The sequence below is a fragment of the Equus quagga genome, chromosome 1 (assembly GCF_021613505.1).
Source record: "Equus quagga isolate Etosha38 chromosome 1, UCLA_HA_Equagga_1.0, whole genome shotgun sequence".
Lineage (NCBI taxonomy): Eukaryota > Metazoa > Chordata > Mammalia > Perissodactyla > Equidae > Equus > Equus quagga.
In genome coordinates, this window is record NC_060267.1 from 115,180,876 (window position 1) to 115,206,424 (window position 25,549).

Sequence of the window (25,549 nt, forward strand, 5' to 3'; positions counted from 1 at the left end):
CTCTCCTCCCTTAGACCAGAGTGATGCTGATGATGTCACTTCCCTGCTCAGGACTTTCCAGTCAGTTCCCATCCCACTCCAGATAAATGCCAAATCCTTAAAATGCCCAACAAGGCCTTGTACAAACCATCCTCCAAATCCTGCTCCAACTCATTTCCTACTATTTTCTGCCTCACTCATTCCACTTTCACTTCAGGGCCTCTACATTTGTCGTTTCCTCTGCCCGGAAAGCTCTTCCTCCAGATATCCACCTGGCATGCTCCCCCATCCCTTAGATCTTTGCTCAAATGTAATCTGAGGGCCACCTGACCACCATTTTAAAAGTGCAGTCCCTCATCTCCTGCCACTATCTCCTTCCCTGCTTTGCTCTTAGAGTCACCACATGTGCTGTAACGTGTACTTATTTATTGGATTGTTGTCTTTCCAGCCTACCTTTACTAGAGTGCAAACTCCTTTAGGGCAGAGATTTTTCCTGTCATGATCATTACTCTATCCCTAGAGCTCTAGCTCCAGTGTCTAAGTAATCATGCTTGGTGCCCTATAAGTATTTGTTGAACAAACAAGACTCTCTCCATCTCTTAACTCTGTTCCATGGTGGCATCGGTCTCACCAGGTTCCCTCTTCAGGGTAGAAATATTGTCATTTGCACCTCAAGTCCTATTTCTGTCAATTAAACATGCTGGGGAAAGTGGGCAGCTCCTTCTTGATTATTCCACTCAGTGCTAAGTAGCATGCTTCTTGGCTCATCCGGAACTAATTTTTGTGGCCGTTGGTGGAAAACCTTGATTGGCCTGACCTGAATCACATGCCTGGACCCTCCCCTGGAACAAGGGGATCCTATTTCTCATGCCTTCCCTGATGATTATACATGCGTGTCCACTTGAGAAAATAATAATATTAAACAGTACAATCAGTTTTGCACTTGAGTTTTTGCTTTTCCAAATGGGATGCTTATCCATGTAAGTTAAGCTGAAATCAATTGCCTGATTTTAAGGAAACCGCTTAAGTGTGTCCTCAGAAAATGAAAAGGAAATGTGAATAAGACAAAGAATATGAGTCAGAACATTTTAGAGGTTTTTGATGAAATGAATATTCCTGCCTCAGACACGTAATTTGGAAGTTCTAGAGTTTTCATGTGTAAAATTTAATTATATAATCATCCGCTCTAAGTTATGACTCAGAATACATATCAGTGCAAGGTTTCAAAAATTCTAGATGTGATTTGCCATCTTAATTTTTTGCCGTTTCTCTGGGCCTCCTCTACTGATATGTACCTAATATGTTTTCTTAAAAATTAACTTACTATTTTTACTTAAATAAACTTAAAGAAAATAGAAACGAACCTTCTATCTGAGTATGGAAAATGGGTACCATTGCCATAAATACATGTTAACCAAGTAATAAGTTAAACAGTAGCAATGGCAATAATAATAAATATAATGAAAAAATAAGCCACCCTCTATTTTAAATACTAACAACATACTCTTGCCTGTTCAGACATCTGAACCTGCTCCCTCTTTGGTTGTGATTTTAGCCTTAAGGGGTATAAAGACCTCCTAGCCATCAAATCCAGCTCTCTCTTCAAACTAATGGAAAGACTAAAAGGGCATTTCTCTCTAGGTGACTGAATGTTGTTTGTTGACTCTTATCTGTATCATATCCCACACATGTATGTGATCTACTCATGTTTGTGTGTGATATACCACAAATCCCACATACAGCAGTGGAATACACTGCTTATTAATGTGCATTCCTCACATTCAGGAGTTTTTTTCCCCGTTCTATGGGCTTCAACAAAGTGATTCCTGATTTGTAAGCTCTGAAGCCAGATAACAATACAATATTGAACTTGGCCAGAAATCAATCAGGAAGTTTCAGCTAATATAGAATCAAGTAATTCCTCTGGCGAAATGTATAAATCTTATGAACTTCACTTTGTAGAAGCTTCGGCACTTTTTTGAAAATCTGTCCCACTTGCCTATGAATTCTCTAGAAAATTGTAAATGTTCTGCTTATAATTTGCAAATTCTAATATTTTTACTATCCAAAGAAAGAGAGATTTTGGTCAAGGAAATTCCCAGTCGTTTAAAAGAAAGAAAGACCTTCTTTCCTGACATTATAGATCAGACCCAAGGAAAGTCTTTTCTAAGTTTAAGTGAGTTAAGAACCAGATGTTTTTGTCCTGTTTTTAAAAATTGAGTCAGTATACTATGATAAGACATTAGTGTATTTATAATGATTTCAATGATTCCAAGACAAATATATCTCATTATTTGGGAGAAAGTGGCCTTTGGTGACTTGATTTCTGCACAATGTCACATTTTTAAGCAGTTTACTGGCAACTGCGGATGTTCCACTCAGGTGAAGGCCATGTGCAAGCATACATTAAAGTTTCTGGGGACAAGAGCCGCTTATTGTGCAAGTCATCTCGTTACCGTCAGGTAGTCAAGAAAATGTTAAGGAATCTACTGAGTTTCGCATAATTAGTCACAGCAAGCATATGATCTTAAAATTCCATATTTTGAAAGTAAATGCCAGCTTCACTATTCCCACTGTGGAAATAGCACCATTGAAAATTCCAGACAGTAATTTCTTTAACAACCTCTACTTTTTATTATATAAAGGAAAACATATTCATTGTTCAAATTTTGGAAACAAGAAAATATAGAGAAGAAAAGAAAATCACCCTTAATCCTGTCACTCAGAGATACCGTCATTAATATTGTTGGTCTTTCTTTCCAGACTCATGTTCTGTGGAATGATCTCTTAGACTATGGAGGTTATGCCATATATTTAGTTACCTAATATCAAAACTATTTCCCCACGTCATTAATAATTTTTCATAAATATGTTAGTGTATGTATAATATTCCATTGTCATAATGTACCATGATTTACTTAGCCATTTTCCTCTTGGCAGAAATATCTTATATTCCCAGCTTCATCCAGTCAACAACCTTATAGTAATCACCTGTTTGTGAGCAAGTGCCTGCAAACACAGTAAAATTTCTAAAGCTGATATTGAAGAGTCTGATAATCATATACACAAAGGATATCATAACAGGTGCTTAAAGAATAATAATAAAAGCTTTCGCCATATAGACAGAATGTTTCTAGAGGATCTAAGTATAAATCACAGGTACCTGAGAGATCCCTAAAGATCCATAAATTGCCCTTTCATCTGCCTTCGCTGCCTGCACCCTTCCTTCTTCATATTCCTTCCTTCAGTATCTACAACCTCAAGCCTTTAGAGAAATGACAAGATAATTTACTCCATCAAGATGGATTACTTATCTAAATATGTCAATAAAATATCCTCCAAATATACAAAAACTACCCCAAACTACTCTTTATTTAAAAAGAGGAATGATAGGGGCCAGCCCGGTGGCGCAGCGGTGAAGTTCGCATGTTCCACTTCGGCCCTGGGTTCGCTGATTCAGATCCCGGGTGCGGACATGGCACCGCTTGGCAACTATGTTGTGGAAGGCGTCCCACATATAAAGGAGAGGAAGATGGGCATGGATGTTAGTTCAGGGCCAGTCTTCCTCAACAAAAAGAGGAATGATAAAAGTCAAATGCCTTCAGTGACCAAGCAGGTTTACATAAGCAGGGATGGGGGGATGGGTGCAGCAACCCCTTCTTAGCTCTCTCTGTCCGTCTGTTTAACAACAATGTTTCCGATCTTCTGGTTTGTACAAAAAACCAGAAATCAAGAACTTAAATGAAAGCTCCCAAGTTTTAAATGTTGGCAACGAAGCAAAATTAAAATACAGTGTTTGGGTTTAGACAAAAAACGTGTACAAGCTGAATTTGGCTGATGCTTTCAGGTTGCAACCTCTGATTTGAAGCTTGACGGTAATAACAGTTTCACTGTCCTGTGTTTTTTAATCTAACAACAGCTCTGCCAGCTGTTCTCCTTCTTTTACAGTTGAGATATTATGGTTTCTGTTAGGTTAAGAGAGTGAATTCAGGACATGTGACTCGTAGATGGCCACATCGCTTCCAGGCCTTTGTCTTAAGTATATGAGGTAGATCTTATCTGTGGTGTTGCAAGATTACTCTCTGTTGGCATACACAGGGAGGTAGCCTTTTCTAGAGATTGTGGAGGGAGGGGGTTAAAACTTGAGGTTTGACCCTAGTATGGTGGAAAAGAAAGACATTTCTGGCTTAATACAGGTAACTAAATGTCAGGGAGGATGGAAACCAAACGTGGGGATGAAGATTCACTGAAAAGAAGATTGGAGCATACAATAAGCAGACTTGACTTTATTCGTAGCTTGCCCAGTGTTGTGCAGTCACCAGTCCTTCACTGATCCTTGCATGATTTTAGCCACATATTCCAACACCTGTATTATTATTTTCCTAATAGACTTACTTTAATAAATATATTTCTTTTAAAGGCAACTTTATATCATTGCTATAGAGAATCACTAATACTCTCCATAACAAGATAGTAGCCATAATTTTTTTCTATGAAAATGAAATCAAAGCAATTATTTAAACAGGAAAAGTGTAAAAGTTAAAAAATACGGTGAAAAGCAAAGGTAAACAAACCTAATTGATTTGCCAGAAATGCATACCTGAAAATAGGTCTTGCAATGAGCTAATCAGAGTGTTTATGATTGTTATTAATAGAGTGATATTCTGTTCTTGATCACGTAGTTTAAGATGAGTAATATGTAGTACATATCTCCTTAGGTCAGAGTTAGTTTGATTTATGACTGTGTATTTTGGGGTGCTTACCAGACATCTGTGTGCAACTGAAAACATCCAAGTTATTCATGTTTGCATGATGGCCTTTGGTCTATCTCATTATTCAGACCCTAGTTTTAATGATTTATGTGTTTTGTGTAAAGTAGATTACCACAGATGTATCAATATTGGCCTCATCCAAAAGAAGTCTATCTATGAGTCAAGAATTGGATGTGATGGTTATTTTCCTAACATGAAAATATGTACATATTTACAATTAAAAATGTCATCCACCTAAAGTCATCTCTAGTGGTACAAGGATTGATCTTTGGGAACTACTAATATGGCCTATGGTTAGAAGTCAGAGAACACGTTTATCTTTGTGTTCACTGTACTCAGGAGGATCCCTAACACGTAAGAAATTCTTATTAAATATGTAGTGACTGAAAGGAATTCCAGATAGAGGCATTGTTCCCCAACATCTATGTCATTTGCCAAGTCTGTCAAGCCAGAATTAGCCTTGCTGCTTATTATCACAACCCATATGATCTCAATCATCATGACCTGTTGATCCTTACACAAATTTCTAATTTGTTCCATCCCTCCAACTCCACTGCCATCACCTTCATATGGTTCTTTATAATCTTTAACACAAAGTGCTACAGTACACTACCTACAGATCACCCACCAAGATTCTCCTCCTTCTCCCTCTGCTCCCACAAAGGTCTATGAAAACATGGACCTGATGGCATCACTGATCTGATCCCATCACTTTCCTCCTTTTACTTCTTCAATGCCTTCCCGAGCCTGCAGAAAAATTCCTTTTCAAGACCCTTTAGCATCTGGCTCCTACCTGCCTCTCCAACTGCATCTGCTCTGATCCCTTCCCCTCACTCCTACCTTGTAACCCCTCAGAACTTCTGAGCTCCCCATTGCACCATGCTATTTGCTGCCTTTGTGCCTTGGCATGTTTTTACCCCTCTGCCTGGGATACCACCCCCTTTGCATGCCTCTACATGTGTGAAACTCATATTCATCTTTCAAAGTCCACTCTAGATGCTGTCACCTCCTTATTCATTTTTCCTGTAACCCTTAACACACAGATATTTATTGAATAATGCATTTAAGTATTTAATATGCCAATTGTTTTGCTGTTTTTCTTATTCTTCCCTTGTGTTATGTTCCTTATCATCTTGACCTCAATGTGGTCAGCCATATTCCCTCTCAGCTCTCAAGGCTGATGGTCAGCGTCACATGTCCCAGTTTTGTCTTTTTGAAATTTACAGCATTTATTGGGATGTGTCTTGGAAAACTTTCAACCGTGTAGCTAGAAAGTTCATTCTGAATTCTGATATGCCACGTTTGAGAAATGTGACCAGCCACGTGTTGCTCTACTGCCATGATGGTGAATCGTTTCACTAATACTTGTTCTCAGTCTCTATCCTATTCAGAATCTTCCTCTGTCATTGCATGAATCATTCCTTAAGGCCACTTAGAGGGTAGATCAAACTTGTTTTTGGTAACACTACAAAAGTGTTTCCTTAATCCTTGAGTTTGTGCTTCTTGCATTAAGACAGCTATCAGTTAGATACAAAATCTAATTTGATGTCTACCTTTGGCAAGGCATTGGGCTGGTGAATAAAAACTAGTATATGGGCTTATCTGTGTCAGAGACCATACTGGACGTTGTCTCTGCTCACAAGGAACATATGGGTCAGCAGGAAATCTGGATATTAATAAAAATAACAGCACAATTAAATATAAAATGTACCTTTGATGAGATTATAAAGAAAGAGGAACTAGTATACGAAAGGAGGCCCTACTTTAGTCTGAGAAATCAGAAAAGCATTTCTAAGAAAGTGAAAGTTGAGTATATTTTTGAGACATACATGTTTAGTATTCATTTTGTATCATTTACAAATCTATTGTCAATCTTTCAGGAGTTAAATAAGGTCACAGGTAGTTAGTAAAATGTAATATGGGAAGCATAGACTTTGGAATTAACCAGCGCTGGTTTGAATCCACATAATACCTCTTAGCAGTTGCGCCTCTTAGCAAGTTCTTTGCTTTTAATTTTTAATTGTGGTAAAAATATGTATAACACAAAATTTCCATCTTACGCGTTCTTAAACGTACAGTTTAATAGTGTTAAGATTGGTTATTGTGCATGTGATCTCCAGAACTCTCTTCATCTTACACAACTGAAATTCTTACCCATTAAACAACACCTCCCCATTTTCCTCTCCTCCAGCCTCTGGCAACTACCATTCTGCATTCTCTTTATGAATTTGAATACTCTAGCTACCTCATCTAAGTAGAACCTTATAGAACTTGTCTTTTTGTGACTAGCTTATTTCTCTTCGCATTATGTCCTCAAGGTTCATCCATGTTGTACTGTGTGTCAGAATTTCCTTTGTATTTAAGACTGACTTATAATCCATTTTATGTATATAACACATTTTGATTATCCATTCTTCTGTTGATGGACAATTTGAGTGCTTCCACCTTTTGACTGGTGTGAATAATGCTGCTGTGAACATGAGTGTACAATCTTTTTTTTTCAACTTTCTGAGTCCAGATTACCCCTATATTGAAATGAACATTATTGTAATGCAACATAATGAAGATTAAGTAAATTATATTATATGAAAGCCTATTCTACCATGCCTAACATATGATAGATGTTTAAGTAGCATTATTACTAACAATAATAGGATTTTGAACATGGGAGGAAAGTTTATCTGGTCTAGAATTTCTCAGATGATGCTATTCTTACTGGTGGCGGTAAGAGAGATGACGTTAGGGTGGTTCACAAATATTTTTAAAAATTTAATAATGCTTCCTTTATTATACAGAGTACCCTAAGAATGTACCTAGCATATTAAGCTCATGATTGTGTGAATATTAGTGTTTGAGGCAAGGCTAAAATAGAGATGTTTATGCTTTTTAAAAACTGATGCAGTTTTTCTTAAAGAGCAAAAATGATGAAAATGGGACATGACTATCTGTTGTTCAGGAAACACCAATGTGATTCAAAATAAGAGTAATCAGACCCAGAAAAAACCTTCCATGTTTCCTTTTCTGTCCATTTGAAAAGTATTCAATTCAGGCTGAACACATTCAACTCCTCTATGTTGGGACTTCTATGAGATAAACCCTAATGTTATACTTGCAGTCTTTTCTTCTGCAAGACTAGTGTTGGAATATATGATTCAACCGAAATTACTCAAATTTTCTATAGTCTCCAAATGCCCATCTTTTGGCAGGACAAACCATGCTGAAGTATGTTATCTGAGCTGCGTCAAATCGAACCTGTCCTTTTATAGTGCTGTCAAGCTACAGGAAATCATAGACTTTGGGAAGATGTTCTAATAATTGTGCATACATAGCATTTAGATTGAGCTACCAGAACACGGTCGTTAGTATTTCAACACTAAGCAAGTTTTGTTATATGTTTTTTGTTATAAAAACATTGCAACTTGAATGCTCTGAGCTGACCTAAACTCATTGTTAATTCCAGATCACAAAATTTTAAAAGCAATATAGGAGAGTGTTAAAGAACAGACAATAAACAAAAGAATCTGCAGGGAATACAATCTTGTTTAGTGTCATTAGTCACATAAATGTGTCTTCCCGTCTGTAAGTCCAGCCATCTTTCCCTCGTGGCATGAGTCAATGATGTTTAGAAATTTCTCAGCATAGCCAGTCTTTTATATCATTTTCCTATTACAAACTCAGTTAACCAAATCACATTCTGTGGCTACATCCACAAGTATAACATATTTCAACACTGGGCAATTCTGATGCTGTCGCCAAATGCATAATATTATGTTTGTTGTTTCGTACTTGACCGGAAACTGAGTGTTCAGTCTCCTGTCTGTTGCTATTGGCCAATGCTGCTCAACCCCCTCCCCCAGCATGAGTTCACTCTCTAGTGTTCACGAGAAGGAACAAATAAGTTTTTAAACCTCAGAGAGTTTCATTAATTATCTAATGGAATTCTCATTAATGTTTTAGTGGTTAGCCTTATTTTTCTCAAAAATTGATTTAAACTTGGAAAATGAAGACTAAAATACAGACTCTGCTGCAGTTTTTCATGTGTGTAGCTATTACTTCATGGGAATAACTCTAAGTAATCCTTATTTTTGATTGCCTCCCATTTTGCCCATCTCATCCTACAAGGCTGGCTTAAAAATCATCCACACTTCATTTCCTGCGACTTTAATCTGCTCAATTGGCAATTTCTCTCAGCCTCTGAGATGTGTCACACTGCCTGCCTTTCCTGAGCCATCGACTAGCAACCATCTAGTGGTGGAGAGAGGCTCTTCCTTGTCTCCGCTTTCAACATGTTTTCCAGGAGAGCATGGCAACAAGTGAGAAATGCCCTAAAGTATATGATGAATATGATAAAGTGAATTATCTTACAATTTAATTAAAATGTCTTTTTCAAAGGAAATCAAGCTATTTTCTCCGATTCTTCTTATGCACTATGCATTACCAAAGAGATTCTGCTCTGCTTCTGCCAGCCTCCTATGACTGTCACTTATCTGTTCTACGTACAATAGCACTCCATGCTCAGATCTGTTTTAATTTCTCATTTTGCATTTCCAGCTCCCAGTCAGCCGCCAGGAAATGTTGTTTGGAATGCTACAGACACGAAAGTGTTACTTAATTGGGAACAAGTTAAAGCAATGGAGAATGAATCAGAAGTAACAGGATATAAAGTAAGTTGTATCACTTGCAATGCTTTCTTTTTCTACCTCTGGCAATACTTTCCAAGGGAGGCTAGGTTTAAATGATTTGGCTAAATGTGGATGATATGGTTTCTCTAATCGAATTTTGACATGCAGACATGAAGCTTTTTATAAAAATGGTATTTTTCTAAAATGTCTGCTGTCTTTAATATAAATTAAAGTGAAACAATTCTGCTTATGTGGGAATTTTGGACAAAATATTTCTAAATTGTTTGCTATGTTAATTAGCTTGCTACTTCTGATCTCACTCGTATGCTGCTTTAAAAGCAATGTAAAGTATTGGCTATGATTGCTTGGTCTGGTATTCAAGATTAATACTGTAGGACCTTGCCCCATCTCTCTGGCCTTACAAATACCCATCCAGCTCAGCTCTTCCGTGGGTGAAGTTCACTCTTCTCCACCTCCTTGTTTTTGAGAACCTGATGATTCCACCATGTGCCTAGCCCTAGTTTAAGACCTGTGGATAGAGCTGCGAATGCAACTTATATTCTACTGAGCCTAGAAGGACAGAGTAAATAAGGTAACAGAGTACTGTAAGTTCTATGAAAAAAACAAAAGCAGGCAATATAAAAAGTAAACGGATCTGTTCATGCATTTTAGGTTTTCTATAGGACTAGCAGTCAAAGTAATGTACAAGTGCTGAACACAAATAAAACTTCCGCTGAACTTTTGCTGCCCATTAAAGAGGACTACATTATTGAAGTTAAGGCCACAACAGATGGAGGGGATGGCACCAGTAGTGAACAGATCAGGATTCCAAGAATAACCAGTAAGTTGGTCGAAGTCCACACTTTTTTTATTTACCACGTCAGTGTTATGAGCCCCCAAGAGGGAGTCAGTCCATGCCCCACTGTCCTTTCTTTTTTTCCACCGTGTTTTTCATCTGAATGCTGAGGTTTTGGGATATGAGAGATGAGGGCAGGGGGAATTCTGTGCAAAATAAGGAAAGTGGTGCAAAATAAGGAAAAAGAGAAGAGCAGAAAGACAGAAAAGATGTCGAGAAATATTTAGCAAAACTTTATTAATTTGACTTTTTTTCCCCTTCTTCTGAGATATGTCTAAATTTGCCTTTGGATTGCCTATAAAAACAGAATTCCTCATGCATTTCTCAAGGGCAATGTTGAACCCACAAACTTGTTTATAAGAGTTTTAATATTCCAGTTGTTTGCCTCCTAGAAATTATAAGTGAATCTTATCAATTCTTTGAAGAGTAGAAAAAGTTAACATTGTTAAAGTCAGAAACCACTTGGCCAAACCAAAACAGATCTTTAAAAAAAAATTAGTTTCTGATTTCAAAGGAGGTTCACATTAACTTTTCCTTTTAAAATCCAAATGAAACCTACTTTATTATAGAAATTGCACTTTTAGAGTAAAGGGAAACAGACTTGTATATGTATTTTGTCACTGACAATGGTCGCAGAAATTTTGTCTCTTCTTTTAAATCTCGGGTCTGGAGTTTTCAGGCCTCAGTTGAAGTACCGTGGAAGCCGTCTTGTCTTCATTTTCTATTCTCGAATTCTCAGTGACATAAAGAACTTTGTTCCCTGTTTCCTTTCTTGGAGCTTGGCCTAGTCTATAGTATTGGGCATTCAAGATTAAAACTTTTATCTTTAATCTTGGAAAACAGAATGACTGACATCATTAGCAAGTAAAGACAAAGGGAGATGTGGAAACAGGAATTTTATGTTTTCATGAAATCTCAAAGACTGCAATACTTGGACTAAAACAAATAACTAAACTATACTAAGAAAATAGGTAATATTTATCTCAGAACTGAGTTCTGCAACATAAAAATCTGTAAAACTACAGACATTTTTAAAACTGTATGCACTTCAATAGAGCAAAACCAGGAATTAGTTTAAGCTAATTATTATTATTGTTATTTGGGTTTTAAAATAACTAAGACATGCTCTCTTTTTCCTAGACTAGCACAAGGTATAGAGTTAACATTACAGTATAGCCAAAGTGAAACTAAAAGGAGTAGGTTCTATGCTTTTGCAGGAACAGACACTATTTTAGCATTTTAGAGCTGCTGAGTCGAGTAGCCTTTTCATCTGACATCTGCTGTCTCGCTGAGCTTGCATAGACTGGGGCAGACAAGGCCATCTCTAGGAAAAAGGAAGTTTTATTGATTGCTTTTTTTTAGATGATGTTTTATATTATGCATAACAATTTATCTAGAAATGCATAAAATAGAAACAGATTTTCCAAACCCTTATCCAATGAAGCTTTCTTTAATTAAACCATTGAATTATCTCAAAATTGTCTGTAATAAAGTATAATTGTTTCAAAATGATTAAGTAGTTTTTCCAATTCCAATTAAAGTTAAATAATACTAGATGAACAAAGCCTAGAATTGTTTAAGAAAACTTAACATACATCAGTGTTTTTATAGATACTCTTGGCAACTCCTGTATGCTACATTGATAAATAAAATGAGGGCTGATAGTAACTTGTGGTCCTAGGTTGAGTTCATGCTATGATTTGGTTTTGGTAAGAGGCATTGCTTTTGCCCTGATTACTTATATGGGTACAATCCTTATTAATGAGCTCTTTATCACCTTTGACAGATATGGATGCAAGAGGTTCCACTTCAGCCATCTCGAACGTCCACTCTATGTCAAGTTATATACCTATAGTACTGTTCTTTATTGTAAATGCCCTGTGGTGATATTAACTCTTTTTTATTATTTACTGGAAAGTTAATTGGTTACAAAAAAAGTGCTTTCATGAAATGCGGTGGTTATGCATGTTTTTTTTCAACTCTGTATTTTTAACTTTCTACATAGGTAAAGTATGAGTTAATAAAGAAAAACAGTAAGTCCTTCTAGAGGAATCTGAAATGCCTTAATATTTACTTGATAAACCAAAGGAATTTACATATTACATACTTCAGACTTTGATATAGATGTTCTTAAGCTATGATTTTAAGCACTGCCTATGGATAAAGACTCACTGCTCCCTCTTGTACACACACACACACACACCCCTTTGTTTTTTTTAATGTAGAAAAACTCATTGAATCCAAATGCTGTTTTCCCATCATAACAGAATTGTTTGGAAGACTGAATCAGTATTATTTTGAAGTGTTTATTTGAGATGCTCAAGGGTGAAAGACACATTTTAAAAATTACCTTGTTTGAAAGAGGGTGCATGTGATTCAAAAAACATGTTGTTGGAAAATGCTGCACTAGAGGTTGGCAGAGTGCTGTTTGGTTCAGGTATACTACAAACGGTTGTGAGATTCTTTACAAATCACTTTGCTCTCTCTACTTCTCAATTACTCACCTATAAAATGTGGAGATAATAATACCCATCTTATCTGCCTCTGCCCCATGAAGTACTTCTTAAAAGATAAAGAAGGAAATGTGAATGTGCTTTGTTATCCCTAACGCGCTGGACCGGTGCGAAATGTTCATGTGAATTTATTTAACCATATCAAAGTCATGAGGCCAGCCAGATTTTTAAAGCTTGCATTCCATTCTAGGTAATGCTTTCTTTTTCATTCACTTATATTATGAAATTGAAATGACCCCATCTTATCCGTTCTCAAACATTAAAAAGAAAAAATTAAAAAGCAATTGTATCCTTCACACATATGAACAAGCTTTTAGGTTTTATTAAAACATGGTGGAGGATATAAGGAATGACCTGAATCTCAACCCAAATGTTAAACAAAATTCACATGATCCTACATTTCCAATTTCTGAGTCCATTAAGGGACTCTCTCTTTTTTGGAAGCGGGAGCTGGTTTCTTGATGAAATTCGACTGTCTGAGTAAGTCTGGCAGGCTTTTTACTTCCTCAGATAAATTTGTAATAGAACCATGGCAGTGCTGCTGACTTTGATATGTATGACTCAGTCTTTCAATACGTGGTTTTCAAAGGGTTGTTGAAGACTCGACTTCTTAGCAATATGTAAAGAATATATGAAAATCAGCAGATTGAGTGTTAGACATTGCAAAATCAATTTTTTACCTCTTTCCTACCAATTTCACATTTTTCAGGAACTTTTTTTCTTTGCAAAGATATCAGAATTTGAGACCAACAGTTCAGATAATCAAAAAAAGAATAAAAATTAGCAAAATTCTTCTGTCACCATAAATTACTTTACACTTAGAGATACATTTAAGATAAAGTCATTATAAACAAAGGAGAAAATTATTTGTAACTTTCTCTGCAACGTCTGTATATACTGTATATATCTAGAAGAAAACTGCATAATGAGTAGATTTCATATGAACATTGTTATTTCCACTCAAAAAGTGGGGAAACACTTTCTCCAATACCTGTATTTTATGCTACATGTAATGGAGTTGTACATTTTTATTATTTAGTAATTCCTATAATATGTTCCTATACTTATCATTTTCAAGATGATTATTGTTTCATGGCATTTCTAGCAATATATCTCCATGAGATGTATACTTTGTTTCATATTGAAAAGTATAAGATTTATCTTTAAATTCCTGTGTGTGTATCCTATGGTTATCTGTATGTATTATTTTCTATTATTCTAATAAAATTTATAACAATCAAATGTCCATGCATGATTAATTGTGGTATGATCAAAAAGAACATTTTAAGATGGGAAATAGGAGGGCACCATAATAGTTATGCTGATGCTGTCATTTCTTATATTTTTCAGCCAACTTTTAGTCTTTCTATCTTTTAATGGGATATTTTAAAAATTATTTTTATACCCCACTGACTGAGTAAAATTGGCAGTTTGAGACAATGCCCTCTATATTATAGGTATTTCAGTTATGGGAAGAGAGGGAAGAAAGGAAAAGCTGAAAATTCACTTTATAGAATTGTGGTATCTAGTTTCTTCTGACTTTATTTGGTTGATGGTGGCTACTCCCACATTTTTGGCAAGTATTTTCTAAAGATTAATAGCAATTTATCAAGTCCTCCCTAGACTTTGTCCTTGTTAGAGACTTGCTTTTAAACAATCCTTATGGTATAATGTATTCTAAATATTTGAAAAAAATACTAGAAAAAGATTGGTTGTTAATTAGTAAATAGTTTTAAATATTATTTTTGAGGTAAGGAAAATTACAACTAAAATAATATCAATCATTTTCTTAGATGAAAATTCAAAGATATATTTAGAGGCAGGAGAATTAAGTGGGAAAAGTATGTGTGAGGGATGTGCCAGGGTGTGAGTGTGTGTGTGTTGGTGTGATTTTAAATGTAAGTACAGTTGTACTAGGTGTATCAGCATACCCTAATGAAGGGCAAAGACCTGCGGAATATGCAGAAACAGATTTTATGACCAAAATCAGTCCCAGTGCCCTCTCTCCTGAAGCCATGGCTATTTGACCTGGCAGAATCAGAGGTCAGCTTTGAGTCTCACTGCCTTGATCTGAACCACGCCTTCACCAATTAGTAGCCATGTGATCTTGCTCAAGTTCCATAACTTCCCAAAGCCTCAGTATCTCTATCTGCAGAATGGGACCATGATAGTAGAGTCCTCATAGAGTTGTCAGATCTTCAGTGAATATGAAACTCCTCTGTGCTGAAATTTCCTCTTTTATGAATTGGGGTTATTGGCGCTACCCACGTAAAAGGCTGGGAGTTGGTAAATGAAGTGACGTGTGTGAGAGCTTAGAGTCTGCTCTTATCATTAATGATTCTTCCCACCAGTAGGGAAATGTATGACTCTGGAAGACAAAAGACAACATTTGAAGGTGGCCTTGTTTTAATGTGTTTAAAGCTCTCCTTCGATCTCATTCTACTGAAAAGAAAGGTATGTGATTCCTGGAGTTCCTAGAAGAGAGGGGAAACCGATCCTGGTATCAGATTATTTTTGCTTAGGAAAATAACATTGATAATGTTAAATAACCTATTTTCACTCTCTGTGTGCCAGTCTGAGTTAAGCACTTTACCTTTGCTAAGTTAATCTTCACAGCAGTCTTGTTTGTTGGTTACTATTATCAAGCCCATTTTACAGATACAGAAACCAAGGCTCAGAAAGATGAAGTAAATTGTACAAGGTCATCCCAGCAAGGGCATTGTAAAATAGGATTCTAACCCAGGCAATCTGGCTGCCACCCCTGAACTCTAAAGCATGCTCAGTTTCTTAATCCGTCTCAAAATCAGATCCATCACAAGCCAGCCCTGATGGCCTAGTGGTTAAAGTTCAGCACTCTCACTGCTTTGGCGGCCCGAGTTTGCTTCCTGGTCATGGAACCACACCACTTGTCAGTCAGTAGCCATGCTGTGACAGCGGCTCACATAGGAGAACTCAAAGGACTTACAACCAGGATATATAACCATGCACTGGGGTTTTGGGGAAGAAAGAAAAAAGAAAGAGGAAGATTGGCAACAGATGTTAGCTCAGGGCCAATCTTTCCCTGCAAAAAAAAAAAAAAAAATCAGATTTAGAGATTCTGAGTAAGCTTCTCTAGGGCCCATTTGTAGTGTACTTTGTTCTGCCTCTGTTATTGATCACAATTCAAATTGGGGAACTGAAAACTTGGGAAGCCTTGCTTTCACTCTTGTAAATTTTGATACTGTCTAATTCTTACATGGAGAGCTATCCAAGATAAAGCTGACCCAACCTCAGAATTCTTTAAGTAAAAATTATAAAAATAGGTGTCTGTTTTAAAAACATTTTCTGGGCTTTCTGTTTAATTTTCACCATACATTTTAATTCTTTTTGAAGGTGGTTCTTGTTGATTTTCAATAACTTTACCATTTTCAATGAAAACCTAACAGTGAAATCAATGAAATAAAGAAAATGCAAAATGATTAGGATATTACAGGTTCTTTTTTTCCAATTAAAATCCCCCCTGCTGTTTCATATTCTTAGAATGCCATCATTTTTTAAATTTAAAATTAATCTTAATTGGGTTTATTTTCTTCTGAAGTATTTTACCCTTTTTAAAAATGAAAATTGTACTGATATTCATTATAATTTGGATACACTTCAGTAAATATTGGAGGTAAAATCAACCCACAGCAGCAATTACAAAATTAGCAATTTAGTAAATTGTACCATTCTTTTGAAAGAAAATGTGTAAACAGACTGGAATATGGTTATTTAAATTGTTAGGCTTTTCTGCTACTGTTTTTATTTGAACCCTCTGCCCTAATTTAACATATCTTGCTTTCCATGTAGGTGATAATTACCTCTTGAATTTGTACACCAAATAAATACACTGATACAGAATTAAATTTGTGAGAAAGGATGCTACTGTTATTTGTCAGTCTTCATTCTTATTCTTTGCTCTTAACTCTGCCCATTGAAATTATCTTAGAGCCTGATGATTCTATTTTGATCGTTAATCCTGTGGGGAAGAGAAAGAATTAGATCCTGTATAATTGGATGTTACCTAGGAAAACTCGGAAAAAACCAGAGACAAATGGGAAGAATGGCAAATTAGCAGATTTATTTTGTCATCAGACAGTAACATGTGACAGACATAAAGCTAATGTAAAATGTATGTCTGGACTGACTAATGAGGAAGTGAAATGCTCATTCAGTGTGATTGTTGTTTTGGCCTTTCCAAAGCATCCAGACAAGAATGGCTGCCCTTTCAAAGCTAAATTTCAAGATCACACATTGAAATGCTCATTGGGATCATAAACTCTAGCACAGTAAATCCCCTCATTGTGCATGGCTCATCTTTATCTGTTCAGTACATATTTATTGAGTTAAATCAGTGAATTTTCACCATTTCATCTTACCCTCTCCTGTTTTGCGTGCTTGATTTTTCCTCTTGTGCTGCCCCTGGACATAATAAGATATGATAATTAGGAGGAGAAGAGGTATTACAAAATTTTATTTGAAATAATTATAAGCAGCAGATCATCTGTATTGGGAAAGTTGACCAAATTGGGAAGCAGGGAGAAGCAGTAAGCCTAGTGGTTAAGCGCATTTGTTCTCAGTCTAGCGCTGGGCTGGAATGCTAGCCATGTCTCTAAATAACTGTGTGACCTTGGGCAAGCAGGTTAATCCCCTTAGACAAAATGCTTGTCTCTAGAATGGCACCAATGGAAGGACTTGCCTTGGAGGATTCTGCTGATGGATGATATGATCTAATCACAAAAAGCTTTTATCTTAGTTTGGCTCATAAGTGCGCAATAACAGAGTCTAATAAGTTAGTAAGATTATTGGTGTTATTGAGTTTTAAATGCTGAATCATTCTTAAAGGTTTACTTGTCAAATACACATAGTAGCAGTATCTACCTCAAAGCTGGTTCATTAATTCATGCAGAGTTCCAGATGCTGGTCTCGAGATGAGAGATAGGAGACACGAGTCCTCCTCGCAGGGAGCTCACGTGCAAGTAATAAAGCAGGGGAGGGATTCGAGAGTAATCTGAGGATGAGAAAGATGCTTTAGACTATATGCAAAGTGCTTGTGAGAACTAAGATACTGTTTATAGAGCTCACAGCACAAAACTGGGCACGTGTTAGGGGTTCAGCCTCTGCTGGCTGCAATCCTCATTCTCTCAAAATAGGACCCAAATGGCAAATAGCTCAGAATGTTGCCACAAATCAAGGCCAGTAGTATTTTTCAGAGGATGTTATTCAGAAAGACGTTAAATCTCAGACTAAAAGCTTTACTGCTTCTGCCTTTAAGTAAATATGGCCTGTTTATGACCTCATGCCATGTTCCTCATGAATTATGGTAATTAAGTTGAAACCAGAGTCACTTAACCTGGCAGGACTGCAGACAAGGTTCTTTTTCTTTCTTTTTTTAATTGTGGTAACATTGGTTTATAATGTTATTTAAATTTCAGGTGTACATCCTTATATTTCGATTTCTGTATAGGTTACATCACATTCACTAGCCCAAGACTAGTTACAATCCATCATTACACACATGGGCCTAATCACCCCTGTCGCCCTCCTCCCTCCCTCCTTCCCCTCTCATAACCACCAATCCAGTCTCTGTCTCTGCAGAGAAAGTTCTAAACAGTCGGAAAAGCCTGAGGGCCTGAAGACTTTTTAGAGAGCCCTGGCAGAGAGGAATGTGTTGAGTAAAAGGAAATCATGTGAAGAGTGTCCGAGAGAAGCCCGTGTTGTGCTATTTTTGTGTTCTCTAGAGAAGTTACCTCCAACTGCCAGGATCACTACCCATGAGTGACAGACTAAATCCTACTGGGACTGGGTTCCCAGAGGGGAAAGGGGGAGGAGGGGGCAAAAGGGGGGAAGGGGCATGCATGATGTGTCAGATGGCAACTAGACTTTTGGCGGTGAACATGACGCAGTCTATACAGAAGTCAAAATACAATGATGTACACCTGAAATTTGTCTTATGAACCACTGTGACCACAATAAACTATATATGTAAAATATGTAATATATATTACATAAATAATGAATATAATTTAAAAATGTATAAAATATAGTTTATTGTGATTACATTGGTATGTGTATATATATTAAAAAATAGGTAAATAAATAAATCCTCTTGGGACTGGAAAAACCAATAGAGATGAGTGGCTACTGTTACCACACAAAGAAAAGCTTTCTCGCTTCAGAAATTAATCACTTTTGTCTCTATGCAACCCCTGCCTAGGCCCTTTCTGTAGGAAAAAAAGCCATTGTCTCCTTCTCTTTCCCCACTCCTGTAAGAGAAGATGCTAAAGAACACAGAACAGTGAAAAAAACTTCTAGTTACCTCATACCACATGGGGTTCAGGAAATTTATTTCACAGTAATGAAATAATCTTGGGGAAAGAGAGAACAACAGATGTAGGTCAAAATTCAGATCTAAAGAAAAGGCAAAGGGGAGAATAAGTGCAAGGTATATTTTCCAACATAATAATAATTGAAAATATTTCACTTATTTTCACAGACATTCACCTTTCACTGAAAAGTCATTCAATACCTTGAAAGATAATTTTCTTTAAAACCACACATACCCATACTTCTACCCAGAGACTTGTGAAGTCCTGTGGAGAGCATTCTACTTCCAGCCGCCACGACATTGAAAAGGCAGCTAGCCAGCTACAGGTGTTTGTGACAGTAGATGAGCCCCAGCTGCTCCAGAGAGATGTGGGAACGAGAATGCTCCTAAGCAACTGGAAGTGACTTGCTGCAGATGCTAACTTGCCCAGGGGAAGTTTCCAGATCTGAACAACACACTGGTGGGAAGGAAATTATGCAGAGCTGTGAGCTGAGCTGTCTCGTCTTGGGAGGTCCACTTAAATTGTATTTTAGAAAGGATGACAGAGGAGGATTTGAGAAATGATTAACATTATGTGCTTTGAAATCAGATAGCCTAAAAGTCCTGAATCTGCCACTCACTTGCTTAGTGCTTTCAAGCAAATTCTTTGACCACTGTAACTTCCTTTCCTCACCTGTGTAATGGAGGTGAGAAGGGCATGCCTTGATTGTATGATAATTAAAATAATACATAAAACGTGTTATTTGTGATATTCGCTCTACCTGAGGAAGGAAGCCCTCAATACTCCATACTTACAACTGATTTCTGCTTTTCTCCCATCCAGAATATTGTAGGAATGAGATTAGTGCTAACTTCTTACTAGTTGAAATGCTTTGCGCATTTTATTCCATAGTTTATATCAGTTTCATTGATCTCATTTGTACGCTTGCTTGCTGCTCGAGTAGAAACTGATACAGCAAATGCCATATTGAAAGGAGATGCCCACAGCTTTTTCTCCAGTTCAAAAGGGAAATCAAAAAGGAAGAACAGCCTCTTCCCTTTGCTGGTCCAGAACAATTTCTCCAAATGGTCATATGCAATTAATTTTAGGACCCTGAGTCCCTAAGCATTTGATTTCAATTATTCTTCCTTGAGACAAATGGTTTTAAAGGAAAAAAAATGCATCAAAAAACATTAAACAGTTTTCTCCCCCATCTCTAATATCATTTTCAGATCTCAGTGTTTTAGTTGTTTTAAAGCTTTTCTGTACAGATAAAGGATAAAATTGACTCAGCTATCTTCCCATTTTTGTAAGTGAAACATGCATGACATCTTGGCATATCTTCAGACTCATTCATGTTTGTGGGATACTTTTGAGAGTTTGACTTAAACTCTAACCTGAAAACCATAAAGAGAGTTTGATCTTGATGTTGTGATTTTAAGAAGAAAAGTCCCTTAATTAAGCATATTGATCTGGATATTTTTCTTTTTCATGGACAACCTTCAGAACCCTTGTCACTTCCTAAAAGATTAGCCCTTTCCCACAAGCAGAAGAAAACAAGGAAGCTTTTCAGCCACAAAATTTGGGATAGAAAATCTTTAAGATCTTCCAAGCAGCATCCTCTACAAATTCTTTTTTTGGTTATTTTTTGAACGTCCCATGTTTCCTAGGCCCACAGAAAGACCTTATGCACAGCTGTTTGTGATATATAGATGATGTTGACATCACAGAATGTTTAGAAATAACAGCATGCACCAGAACTTTCTCTATTAGGCTGTCAGAGGTTATCATGTAGATGCTGTTGCCATGGCAGAGACTGGAGTATATGGAAATACCTTATCCTGAGAAGTGTCTTTAAGAGAAGTTTAATAAAAGGAGGAGTTTGTTTTTAGGTCTTCTGTCTGTATTAGAGCTTTTCAAACCCAAGTATCAGAATTGGATTCCTCCCCAGCCGTCTTGATTCAGAGTCCCTCAGGATGAGGCAAGGAATCTATAGATTTTTTCTAATGAGCTGATTAAAATGAACAGTTAGATTTGGTGTCCAATATTCTAAATTACAAATGAGTAAAAAATACCTGAGACAGGACAAAAACGTTTCTGAATAAGACAAACAATGTGTAAAGTAAAATCAGAAATCATGATGAAGGTCTATGAAAGAATGAATCTAATTAAAACACTGCCTTTTTAGACTTAAGAATTTATAAACCATGAGATTTACATCAAAATACCATCTAACTAAGATGAGGATATTCACTGCATTGTTGTCTGTGAAAGAAAAAAATTTTGAGAACAATTTAAATGTCCGCCAGAAGGGAAAAAATCAAATACAGTGTGATAAATATGTGCTGTGGATTAGCATACAGTAGTTGAAATCTTCAAGGAAAAACATATGTAAGACAGGTTTTTGGGTGTTACAGGCAAATATAAGATGAACAATGGAATGATTTTCTGTGTATGTGAAAACTCTAAGTGATATTTCCCATAAGTATACATTCATTTATAAAAGCATAGAAAGATCTAGAAGAAAATGCATTAAATCAGTAATAGTGGTTACTTCTGGGATGAGGTGGTAGTAATGGGAATAGGGGCTGTAGTCAAGGATATATTTAACCTTATCCATGCTATTTCTATTAAAATATTTGCCTTTATTAAAATAATGCATTGTAGACTTGATAATTTGCTTAGGTATATATAAAAAAGAAAGTGGTGTTAATTGTATTATAAAGTTAGGGTGAAAAAGCAAGCCTCATGGGATATAACTATAAAGCATCTTATTTTTGTCCCATCATCCTTTTATTTTATAATTTTTCCAGCTTTATTGAGATATAATTGACATACAGCACTGTGTAAGTTTAAAGTCTACAGCATAATGATTTGTCTTAAATATATTGTGGAATGATTGCTACACTAAGTTTAGTTAATATCCATCATCCCATATACACAGAAAAAAAAAGAAAAAGAAAATAGATACTTTTTCCTTGTGATGAGAACTCTTAAGATTTACTCTCCAAACAACTTGCATATATACCATACGGCAGTGTTATCTACAGTTGTCATGTTGTGCATTACATCCCTAATACTTACTTATCTATAACTCAAAATGTGTACCTTTTGACCACCTTCATCTAATTTTCTCTCCCTCCACCCCCTACAAATCTGATCTTTTTTTCTATGTTTGATGTTTGTTTGTTTTAGATTCCACATATAAGTGAGATCATACAGTATTTGTCTTTCTCTGTCTGACTTAATTCACTTAGCACAATGCCCTCAAGGTCCATCCATGGCAGGATTTCCTCATTTTTTATGACTGAATAATATTCCGTTATATGTATAACACCACATTTTTATCCATTTGTCCATCAGTGGATACTTAGGTTGTTTCCATGTCTTGGCTATTGTAAATAACTCTGCTATGAACATGGGGTTGCAGATATCTCTTCGACATACTCTTTTTGTTTTGTTGACAAAAATAATCCATAACCAGTCTATAAATGAAAATTTGGGTGAGTTTATTCTGAGCTAAAATGTGAGGACCATGGCCTGGGGCTTTTCTTCCCGAAGGAAGAAAGGGCACCAAAGAAGTGGGATGTACAGAATGGTTATATACCCCCAAAGAGGATGCTTCACATATGATTGAAATGTCCCTTTTATAATAGTCTTGAGACTGCTCTGTTGGCACAGCAATTGATGGACATAGCAGGTAGGTGGATGTCTCAGTGAACACAGCAGGGTGGCAGGTCTGTTGTCTCGAGCCAGGTGGTCACTGGTGAACTGAGGGGTCAAAGGTGAGCACAGCAATCGGTTCCTCGCTTAAGGAAAGATGCTTATCCTTAAGGAAATGCCAATGTAGGGAGAAGTTGCACCTTTATCTTAAGGCCATTTGTTCTTGCCATAGTAAATGTTTAAAGCAGATATACAATGCCTGCTCAATGGCCATGTCAGGCCCTTTCGGAAAAACAAAGTCAGGCTGAATTAGGTTTACACCAAAGGGCTTCCTCATATACTACAATATATCCTATTGCTTGACATTTCTATTTGTCAGTTTTCTGTGGATATATACCTGAAAGTGCCATTGCTGGGTCATGTGGTAGTTCTATTTTTAATTTTTTGAGAAAGCCCTATAATGTTTTCTATAGTGGCTGGACCAGTTTACAGTCTCATCCTTTGAACTGCCATGTAAGAAATGACTGTCCTGAGAGCCTCAATGCTGTGAGGTTACAAGGTCCAAGGAGAGGGCCATTGAGGTCACTTTCATGGGTTCTTTGGAGACATTCTTCCCACCTAGCACCCCATCCTAGGGAATTCTTACTGAATATCTTGACTAAGAAGCTCCATGGTCTCATACTTCTCCTCACACTACACATTTTGGATCTGTTCTTCTAGCTTGTTTTTACTGAGCTTTGCTGGCTCCCCAGGTGGCATTTGGGGACAGAATTAAAGGCACCAACTGCTCTCTCACATGGTCCACAACTTACCCAAGTACATTTGAAAACATTAGACATTCATTGCCCTGAGAAACTCTAGATTTAGAAGCTATCCCAGTGCAGCAGCAAACTCTTTTAATTCCAACTCAGAAAGGCTGGCTGGGTGACTTGTCCTTCAGAGTTTCATGTGGGAAACACATACCAATCCACTGTGTCCTCAAAATACAGGTGACAAATAAAGTGGTCTCCTTGAAGCCTTTCTCTGAAATTGAGGTATAGAGGAAGAAACCATTTGCTTCCCAGTTCAGGGGAGTGAGTGGTTATAATGCTATGACCCCAAACCCTCCCCCAGAATCTTTCTCTATTTGCTCACCCCTAAACTTCTTATGCTTATTTAGCATGTGTCACAAAACTTGTTTTGCCCCATTCTGCATTGCAAGTCTCATGTGGTGGGTGAGCTCCACACTCTAAAATGTGGACTCTACATCCCTTAGGCCTCATCTCAGATTTATGTTTCAGATTCTGTTACCACAGCGTTGTCTTCCCAGGGGTGGCTTGAGCCTGATTCCAGTTTGGAGACTGTAGGTATGTGTGGAGAAATGGAATTGGCCACCCCAAGATATGTCTCTTTGGCATGAGGATTATTTTGGGCTGGTTACTTCTGAAAACTGCAGACAGGAAAGAGACTCTGAAAAGTGGAATTTACTTACCCTTTGTTAAGAGACGTTTACATTTGTAAAGGAAATCTCCATCTGTAAAGGTGTCTTCCTTTCTGTACCAGGAAGAAGGGAGTTGACCTTATTGCTAGAAACTCTTAATCAATGCCAAAGGCAAGGACTTAAATCTGCATCTTATTTACTGTACTTGTGTGGTAATCTCCCATGATTGACTTCCCCTCTGCCAACATCCTCCTCTGTCTTTAGCTGACGATGATATTTAAGGTGGTGGCTTCAGCCATTTTGGCAAGTTGCTCAGGTTGCCTGAGCCTCTCCCATGTATACATGTTATAAAGCTTTGTTTAGTTTTCTCCTGTTACTCTGTCTTGTGTGAATTTAATTCATTCTCCAGCCAGAAGAACCCACAGCAGGTCGAGGAAATGTCTTCCTCGCCTACACAGGGCAGTGGGTGAAAGAATGCTAATCCAGGCAAGAGTCTTAAGGGAGAAATCACTTTGTCCTCCCCAGTCCTTAGAGCAACAAGGTGAACCAAGCTAAGATTTAAAATGCAGGTTTTTCTCATTGATTCACACAGACAAATGCTTGATGATGTAAGCAGAACGTTTTCCTTTTCTAATATTAAATCATTTTTGGATCCAAATAAAATAGGACAATGATGAGCTCAGAATCTGAAAAATAATAAAGCACAAGCTGAATTTGCATTGCTGGGTAAAGGGGTTAAATGGAAGAGTTCCTTATGGAGACATTTGGAGATTAATCAGAAGTGGCCAGGGGAGTTTCTGAAATGCTTGCTTGCAAGGAGGCTCTGAAATCAAGTTAAGGTTAGTAGATAGAACCTGAGGGAAAGCTGTGTTATGCAAAATCTGAGTGTTGTATATATCTTTCTGTTCTATTTACCTTTTCTTTTTTTCTGAAGGATATATGCATATATATTCTTTAACTTTTATATATTTAAATAACATATAAAATATATTTCATTGTTAATATATATTTTATATATACATTTATATTTATGTGTTAATATATATTTATAAATATTTATATTTAATATGTGTAATATATATGTATCTTTAACTTTTTAAACTTTAATCTCTGAAAATCTAGAATAACAAAAACAGACACAACTGAAAAAGAAAGGAGAATATTGAAAACTGAATACAAAGATTATACTGAAATTTAAATGAAGTTCGTAAGTATGGAGTATATAATAATTGGTGTTATACGAAAGTCAAAAAGGAGCAATCTATTTGAATAAAGGGTAATAAAAAATAGACTGTAAAAGTCTTAAATAAAAAATATTTTCACAATGGAAATGTTTTTGTCATGTATTTGTCTTTACAATTATATGTTTATACTCCCAGCAATGTTAATTTGAAGAGG

General features: G+C 36.6%; 1 protein-coding gene across 3 annotated transcripts in view; it reads left to right on the plus strand.

Annotated features, from left to right (window-relative positions):
* The window catches only part of CNTN3 (contactin 3), a 317,071-nt gene extending 303,123 nt beyond the window's left edge, over nt 1-13,948 (plus strand). For all 3 annotated transcript variants that reach the window (XM_046675345.1, XM_046675355.1, XM_046675364.1), the window contains 3 exons: nt 9,303-9,415; nt 10,046-10,214; nt 12,016-13,948. In XM_046675345.1, the coding sequence (XP_046531301.1) occupies nt 9,303-9,415; nt 10,046-10,214; nt 12,016-12,116 (383 nt within the window). In that variant the 3' untranslated portion in view covers nt 12,117-13,948. The remainder of the gene's footprint in view (nt 1-9,302; nt 9,416-10,045; nt 10,215-12,015) is intronic.
* Nucleotides 13,949-25,549: the final 11,601 nt, after the last annotated feature.